We start from the raw sequence: 9,263 nt of genomic DNA on the forward strand, positions 1-9,263 counted from the left end.
CTAATTTTTAGAACATTCTCCTTCATTAAGTGGAAATCTGCTTCTCCAAATCTCTAGTCCCAATTCTGCCCTGAGAAATCACCTGAGTCAAGTCTTCCTCCTTTGCTTCATGAAAGTTCATCTAGTATTTTAATTTAACTTACAGATCTCCTTTAATTCTTGTCTTGTGACTAAACATTCTTAATTTATTTTACCTACTGCAAATGGCAAGTTTTCCAAAAGCCTCACTATCGCCCTTCTCCCACCATATTATAGCTCATCAGTGTCTGTCAAAGCTCCGCAGCCACCCATTAGCACAAGACTCCAAATCTGGCCTGCCTAGAACAGAATCTAGAGGAACTATTACCTCGGATAATGCACACCTGAGACTTTCTATTAATACTACCTAAAATTACATAAGATATTTTAGTAATTTCACCATATCACTAGCTCATATTTAGTTAATTACAACCCTCAAAATTCCCAACCCCCTACCATGAACTGTTTTAGGGTGCATCCCCTATGTTGTATACATATTAAATGGAGTCTGTAGAACCTATAGCCAAGATTTTGCATTTATAATTTTACAGGTCACTGTTCTTCCCTTCCCTTAAAAATCCCTAGGTTTGAAGCCCAGGCCATTATGTTTTTTCTCAAAGATATCAATTAGCACGGGTTTCTGCTCTGCTTTGTATATATCCTCAAATCCATTGCCCCTCTTTTCCTACCATGCTCACTGGAAAACAAAAACAAAAACCAATCCAACTATCCACCTACTCCAAACCAACACTCAGGCACCCAAATGTGACTTTAAAAAAAGATAGCATATATGGTGATATGGTCACTAGTCTCACTTTAAGCTCATGACCACCAACTCCAAGTGAGCCCCAAGGGTTGCTCAGTATTCCTATAATTTCCCCTAGTCCGGTCACTCTCCCATTCTCCTAGATGACAATTTTATACCTTCTCCCCTCTTCTAAAACTTCCAACAACTCCCCTCCTGCCTTTGCTCTGCCTTGTCCTTGCTTCCTATTTCATGGATAAAATAGAAGCAGTCAGACTAGAAATTCCACTTGTTCTCAGCCCCACATCTGCTCACTGCCTCTCCTCTGTATTTCCTCCAGTTATAGCCATGAACTGTTCTCACCTGTCTCATGTCAACCATCCACTGTGCACTGGGTCCATTCCCCTCACTTACTCAGGGACATAGTTGCAGGAAATGCCCCCTGTCTCTGCCGCACCATCAATCTTTCCCTGCCTACTGAATCATTTCCATCATATGGCAAATATGCTTTAATCTTCCCCACAGTAAAATAATAATAATAATAATACTTTCCCTTCTTTTCATCCTAATCCCCCATATAGTTACCTCTCATTTTTTAAGTTTCCCTTATAGCAAAATTCCTCAAGATTCATGTCTATAGATATCATCTCTTATTTTCTCCCTTTCCATTTTCTCTAAAACCCATTACAACCAAGATGTTTTCCCAACACTTCAAATGACTTCCTCACTGTCAAATCCAATAGCCGATTCTCAGTCTCCGTCTTACCCAACCTACAAGCAGCATTTGACAGAATCAATCACGCCATTTCTCTTGACATACATTTTTCTTGCCATCTGGGGTCCCACTCTTCCGGTTGTCCTACTTCATTACCGACTTTTACTCAGTTTCCTTTGCCAGACCTCGCATATCTGAGTGTCTCAGAACTCCTTGGGCTCTTCACTGTCAACACTCACTCCCTTGGTGATCTCATCTCTAAACCAACAATTGCCCAGCCCCACTCTACACTGCCTACTTGACATCTCCACTTAGACATCAAACAGGCATTTTAAAATTAATGTTCATGAAACCAAACTCCTGGTTTTTTCTTTAAAACTTGGCCATTCTAAAGTTTTCCCAATCCCATCTAGTAGCAACTCCATTCTTGTATTTGCTCAGGCCAAAAATCATGGTGTGATCCTTGAGTCCTTTCTCTCACACCTCCTACACAATTCATTAGAATACACTGCTAGCTTTAGGTTGAGAATATATCTGGAATCCAACCACTTTTCACCTCCTCCAAAGCTATCACTCTGGTGCAAGCCACCATGATCTGCTGCTCTGATTACTGCAGTGGCCTACTAGTTGGTCAATCTTGCTCCATACTCACCACCATCCACCCCCCAACTTAGGTTCTTGGCACAGTGACCAGAGTGATCCATTAAATTTAACTTAAAACTTAACTGTAAATATGCCCCTTCTCTACAAACACCACCCCTCCAACATGGCTCCCATCACATTCAGAGTAATATTTGAAGCTGTTACAAGGCCCAACAGGACCTAATCTACCCATTGCCCTTTATCTTTCACTCCTATCATTCTTCCCCTTGATTACTACACATCACTGTCCTCCCTGCTGTTCCTTGAATGTGCTACATTCAAGCTGTGAACAGCTCTGCACAGGCTGTTCCCTCTGTCCAAAATGACCTTCTCCCAGACACCTGAATGACTTATTCTATCACTTCCTTCAAGTCTCTGCTTTAAAGAGGCCTTCTTTAACTATCCCTCTCACTCCCACTACTTTATTTTCACCTTCTCCATAGTACTTATCATCCCTTGCAATATATTTTCTGTTCTTTATCTCTCTTCTTCTATTCCCCTCCATGCCCCATCAAAAAACAACAAAAAATACAGTTTATGGGCAACAGATTTTTATCTGTCCTTTACTATATCCTACGTGGTTAGGCAATGTCTGACATATAGCAAAGGTTTAATAAATAGTAGTATAATCATGAGTGAATTAAATAATGCTATCTTGCTAAAACTGATTAGAATGGTTGCCTCTGGAAAGGGTCAATGGTTGGCTGAGAGATACAGTGTGAAAAAGGCTTCCTTTATTTCCTATCTACCCCAACTTTTTTAAATTAGGGCAAAAATTATTTTAATAAAATGATTTATCTTGTTGCTTTTGAATAAGCATTAAAACAAGCTTCTTTTCATAGCAATGCTACCCTGTAGCAGATCAACTATCCTTTGAAATTTTGTGCCATTTCAAAATTAAAGAGCATGCTTTCAACATCTTTACATAAGTTAAGTGCTTTGTAGAGTTCTTGGGCATAGTAAGTGCTGCACATATGTTGGCAATTCAAAATTTGAAAAAAAGAAAATTATGTTGTATGGGCCTTGTTTTTAGTGAGCCAATGGGAATTTCTGGTGATCAACATATTCATTCTTTTCCAAGGGTTTTTAAATATTTGGCATAATAATGTATTCTTAGAGTCTACCAGCAATGAGAATCAAATATATTGGCTTATAAATTTTAAGAATTCACCATTTTCTCCTTTTTGAAAATCACTTACCAATTTCAACTTTTCCAGTATTAGTCTTATTCCCAAAAATGCTGGGAATGACTTTAAAACTGCTCAGCACACTCACTCAATACCATGAAATGTAAAGTAATTGGATCTGAAGAATTGATCTCATCTAAGCAGTAATAAAGGATTTTACTTTATGTTTACTTATCCTGGCCTTCCAGTCTCTCTTTCTATATGTTTTAGATTTTCCAACTTAACAAACACTGTCCGTTTTAAATCAGACAGATCAAATATGAATTGAGAAGCTATTTCCACACTTTTCTCACATACTATCACTATGGCATCTTCCACAAACAGCAGGCCTCTCTGGTTCAAGCTCTTCTCACTGTTCTCTTTACTCTCAAATATTATTCAAACAGAACTGGTTATTTATCTTTCATTTTTTGACCATATTCTTTACAATGACTTTAGTGGAGAGCATTCCTGTGTGGATACATTAATCTCTTGGAATACGTCTTTTATTTTCACTGACCTCTAACTTTGCTAGTACCTTTTTCAAAACTCCCTTAGTCACAACTAAAATAATTTAATTTTCAAATAAAATCACAACTAACTAATCCAAAGATCTTGGTGTAATATTTAGTCACTTATTTCTATGAAGATACACAAAATGAGACAGATGATAGAGAGAAAGAAATGGAAAGATAGAGAGAGAAAGAGATTTTATTTTTCACAGCTATATGGTCTGGGAAAACTGTGCTGATATTTATTTATCCTGTGTTGAGCTCAGAAAACTAACTCATGCCCTTGTGCCTGTGGGCTTAGATTATTATAATGCCCTTCTAGTCAAGCTTCCATCAATGACTTGAGAATGAGGGGGAAAATGAAAAATGACACAAAGGAATCGTTTGGCTAAACTAAATACTAATGTGAAACAGAAAGGTACACATGTTTTGGAAAACCACGACCTATGTTTAGCACAGATCCTTACACAAAGGAAGCATTCAATAAATGTTTACTAAGTTGAATTGAACCGCAATGGTTTCTCACTTTACAGATAACTGTAAAGATTTCTGTAATCCATACTACCCAGGATAAAATGGGCAAGAGAATCAACAACTCCTCCCCAAACCCTCAGAAACACAAGTAGATGGACAACCTAGAAAAGAGAGGGAGGCAGGAAAGCCTATGGTATATTTGAGAGTCAATGAGTAGGGTGGGTTTCCTGGAATAGGAAGTCCGGGAAGGGAAAGTTACACTGAAAGCCTTGATGCTATCTATTTAAAAATGTATTTTTAAAGTATGTAAGCATTTCTAAATTTTAATTTAACCTAATTTGAATTCCCAATATTAAAGGACATATATTGTATTTACTGCCAGAAATGTTATTGATTGTATCTAGAGGCTATGTCCAGAGAAATAAATTGTAGTAGGTCTCCAAATTCTTTTATTTGTCTTATGTGTTCTTTAAAAGACTGTAAAAGCAAAGTGTAGTGTTCCTTACCATTTCAATAGACCTGTAGCACTCTCAAAAGATGAAGGAAAGCAGAAGATTGAAATTTACACCCTGTGAGGGGGATTACCTGGAAATGTCTCCAAATAAGAAATGTCCACACTTCTTTCAAATACATCTAAAAGTCAAGACAATTAATCCAGCCTCCAAATGGACTTTAGAAGATGATTGGTAATGTGTCATGGTTCTCTAGATTTATTATATTAAACAAAATAAACACATTATGTAAAACATTCTAGAAGTTATTTAAAGCACGATAGACTGAAAATACGTTTTCCAATGGAGCATCACATTTAGCGTTTGAAAAATGCAAGTTTATGAGCACTGTTGTCCAAGTAAATTGGAAATTTTATTTTGCAATTATCTAGAATTTAAGTCAAATTGCCTATAAGTCAATATTACTGAAGCAAATCATATTGAACTGATTTCTCCTGACAATTCTCCACCCTGTCCTCATTTTGCCTTCCATGCATGAAGCAGTAAATGAGTTAATTTCCAAAGTTGGTAATGAGTTAACTTCTTACCATTTCATTTTGGTCAAATGTTCTATTTTAAATTCTTTCTTTAAACAAAGGGCTATTCTTCTATCCTTTTGTTATTGTACGCTCCTTTTGAATAGTTTCCAGGAATACAATAACTGATCATGAAGAAACAAACAGTTGCTCTTAACATCCTTTGTATATAAAGTTACTAGATGATGGCACTGTTTCATGATTAACAACTCTAACATGTTGTAGCCTACACATGTATTAAATGTTCCCTTGGCAATAGACATCGTTTCACATGTCTATTATCAATTTTGGACATGAAAAATTGTAGCTTTGGAAGACAGTGCTACCTTTTGTTGAGAACATTTCCATGCCACAAAAGGGACAGAAGGCATGAGAATAACTGGAAATACAGTACTGATGGAGTTTTATAGTGTAGCTTTAATGATATTTAAACATATATTCATTCCAAGACATTATTTAGAAATATTTTTGGAAATGCTTCTTTGGGAACTTTAATGATCATCAATGTATAAAAACAAATAAAAGAATTTCTGTACAGATGGCATGATTGGTGATATTTTTCAGAAAAAAATAGTTTTTAAAACATCAATATCTTACATCTTAATAGTCCATCTGAAAAAGAAACAAAATCTGTTTGCAGTGCATTACACTCAAAGTCTAAGTTACTTTTTAATTTGAGTTAAGTCCCAAAGAGCACCATTCTTTTTTAAAAATAAATAAATAAATAAATAAAGTAGCCTTCTGCCATGTAAGGACACAGCAAAAAGACAGCTGTCTATGAACCAGGAAGCGGACCCTCTCCAGACACCACATCTGCCAGTGACTAAGTCTTGATATTAGATTTCCCAGTCTCCAGCACTGTGAGAAAAAAAAAAAAACAAAACTCTGTTTATAAGCCCCTCAAAAAAGTAAACAAAAAAATACACAGTAGTGGGCTTAATAGGCACCCTCTGTATTTTGTTTCTGATACAACTGAGGATTCACCTGCTGACTTTGCTTATAGTAACAGAACTGCAAAAATATCAGATAAGGAAGTTGGCCCAGATTTTGGGGGGATTTTTTAAGATCTAGTTATTTCTTTAAATATCCTTTCTGGCATCTGAGTCTCTTATATCAACCCATCCAGTCTACTTAATAAGAAACATACAGATTTAAAACATTAACTGATAAACAACTGTACGAGAAATTCCTTCAAGCAGGAATAACAAACTAAAAAAAAAATTCTGTATAAATATGCAAAATATGTGTTCCTTCCATCTTCTTCATTCTCCTCCCACCTAAACTTAGTACCATGTTTGGTTTTATTAGTGTATTTGCTGCCTAGTATAGAAAACCTCTAACACACTCACAAATGCAAAATATTTTTATAATAATAATACTAAAAATGGCAAATGGGCTATTATTTACTATAGTCACTATCATGTAACTATGCACTGTATATTGTAAAATTGCTAAAAGAGTAGATCTTAAATGTCTTCACAACCACAAAAAAAATAAGTATGTGAGGTAATGGATTTGTTAATTAGCTTGATTTAACCATTCCACAATGCAGACATATGGCAAAACATCACATTGTGCTCCATAAATACATAGTCTAAGTATTTTCTACATAGTAACTCATCTTAGTGGATAGTATGCTACTGAACACAAGGTGCTTAGTTTCCTTTTCCTAGTTCATCTAACCTTGGTGACACTAATGGAAGGCAGGCAATGTTTATAAAGAAATAATTTACTTTGATTACAGTGGATAAAGGTTCTGAACTCCGAGCTACCCTCAACAAAGAATGATAATGACAAAAACTACCTTCCTTTGTCTATTATAATTTGCCATCTTCTTTTCCAATTATAAAGACTTTTATTTCCTCTTCGGATGCAGAAGTTGCAAGAGAGGCTGGGCAGCCATTCTTAGACTTAAATACTCCCTCGCCACCAGAGATATAATTAATATATGATAAATAGGGGGTCTGGCTTTTCAGTCTTTTTTTTTCTTTTTTTCCTTTTCTCTTTCCTTTCTTCTTCTTTTGCTTGTATATGGTCTCCACTTTTTCTCTTCCCTTAAGAATATTGACAAGTTTTATTCGACGTATTCACCAAAGCCCCTTTCCCCAGCTCAGATCTTTTGTACTAGGGCTGAGTTAAGATTACCTAAGGCACTCCACGAAACCCTTAAGAGAGGCGGTGCTTACGGAGGGGGTTCCCCTAGATCAGCTTCCAAGAGCACATATGCCAGTCCTACCCTCCTTCCTCTCCTCTGTGGGCACCCACACCCCAGGCCTTCTAGCGTGCTACATTGCCCAAACTACACAACTCCCACTCCACCGCAGCAAAGCTTTCTTGGGGAACAGTACAACACAGCACTCCCTCCCCTCTCCCTGGAAATAGCGCTAACCAGGCCAGCAGCCCCTTCCCAAAGTGCGCCTCTTGCACGATTTGGCTGGAATGCACCAGGGCCCCCGGGCTCCCGTCGGGCACCTGCGGGCTCGGACTCCAAAGCGCGGGTCAGGCGAAGGAAGGCCGAACCCAGGTCAATTTCCAAATGCCCGGGCGAGTCCAGACTGCTAGTAAACTGGGCCACGTCCACTCAACACCAGCCAAACCCTCCAGCCCGCAGCCAGGCCCACTGCACTTCGAGATTCCAAGTTTCAATGCTCCCTGCAAGGTGCGGGCATCCGGGCAGCGGGGAAGGAAAGGTGCTAGCGCCCAACCCGCTTGCAACGCTGTCCTTCCAGAATTAGGCACACGCTCCCTGGGATTTGTTTTCTGCGCGGAGAGAGGGGAAGGTGGAGGATGGGAGGGAGTAGGGTGTGGCGACTAGTGGAGGGAAGGGGTAAGGGAGAGTTGAAGCCACCTCTCTGCCCTGGACTGAGTGGGGTCCTGGGGCGGCCGGCCTGCCTGCCGCTTTGTTGTCAGAGTCTCTGGTCGCTGGGGCGCAAGCTGCGCGCAAACACGCCCCTCAAAGTCATCACAACCTGTCAAACGGCCCTAACAGCCCCAACCCCCCCGACAGGAGGGAGAAACTTGTACCTAGACGCGCCAGCAGCCAGGATGCTGCGGTTTGCCGATAAGGACAATTTTTAAAGCCGAAATAATAATGCAATAAGAAGATCAATAGCATTTTGTCTTCTGAACCTTTGGAAAAATTAAACTGCTGTTTTCTGCGAGTCCGCGAATATTTACAGTCGCCCGCGGCGAAGCGGGGGTGGGGTTGGTGCTCAGGACAGGGAGTGCGAGGGAGGCGCACGGGAGAGCCGTGCACAAGGGGCCCGACCGGGGCCGGGTCCCTGACGCCATTTGCGGGGCAGCTGCGCCCGCCTTACCTGTGGATGCAGTTTCCATGGCAACGGGCGGCGGCCGGGAGGGGCCGGCGCCCAGTTCCCGGGGCGCCGCTTCCCCGGCCCCGGCGCCCAACCCCCGGCCCGGCTCCCCCGCCTGCATCGCCTGCTTGGCCCCCGTCGGCGTCACCGCTTCGTCCTCCCCCTCCCCCCGGTCCCTGAACCACTGGGACCCGGGGCTGGCCCGCGGCAGCAGCTCGTCTTGGGGATCCGGCGGCGCGGCCATGGCTGGCGGTCCCCCGGCGCGGCGACGGCGGCTGGGCTGGGCCGAGGAGCGGTGGCTGCGCGGACCGGCGGGCGGGCGCTCGCTGCTGCTGTCCCCGCCGGGACTCGGGGCTCGGGGAGGATGCGGTGTCTCCGCGCCTCCGCCGCCGCTGCTGCAACTCAGGCCGAGCCGCTGCCTGCCGCTCTTCCCGCTTCAGCTCCTCCTCCTCCCCCCTCCTCTTCCTCCGGGCCCGCGGCGGCGGCTGCTGCGCTCCTCCTCCTACTCCAGTCGCTGCTGCTGCTTCGCTACTCCCAAGCCTGCTATTACGCAGGTGAAAATGGCCTGCTTCGTCCGAGTCCTCCTCGCGCACGTCAGCCCCCGCCCGACCTGCTAATGGCAGGCCCGGATTAGGGGATGTGCCAAATCC

The 9,263-nt window shown here is 41.7% G+C and overlaps 1 protein-coding gene across 1 annotated transcript in view; it reads right to left on the minus strand.

Annotated features, from left to right (window-relative positions):
* The window catches only part of RTN1 (reticulon 1), a 209,991-nt gene extending 200,976 nt beyond the window's left edge, over window positions 1-9,015 (minus strand). The window contains exon 1 of the mRNA XM_069465010.1: window positions 8,617-9,015. Within this exon, the coding sequence (XP_069321111.1) occupies window positions 8,617-8,857 (241 nt within the window). The 5' untranslated portion in view covers window positions 8,858-9,015. The remainder of the gene's footprint in view (window positions 1-8,616) is intronic.
* Window positions 9,016-9,263: the final 248 nt, after the last annotated feature.

This window comes from Eulemur rufifrons, chromosome 2 (assembly GCF_041146395.1).
Source record: "Eulemur rufifrons isolate Redbay chromosome 2, OSU_ERuf_1, whole genome shotgun sequence".
Taxonomy (NCBI): domain Eukaryota; kingdom Metazoa; phylum Chordata; class Mammalia; order Primates; family Lemuridae; genus Eulemur; species Eulemur rufifrons.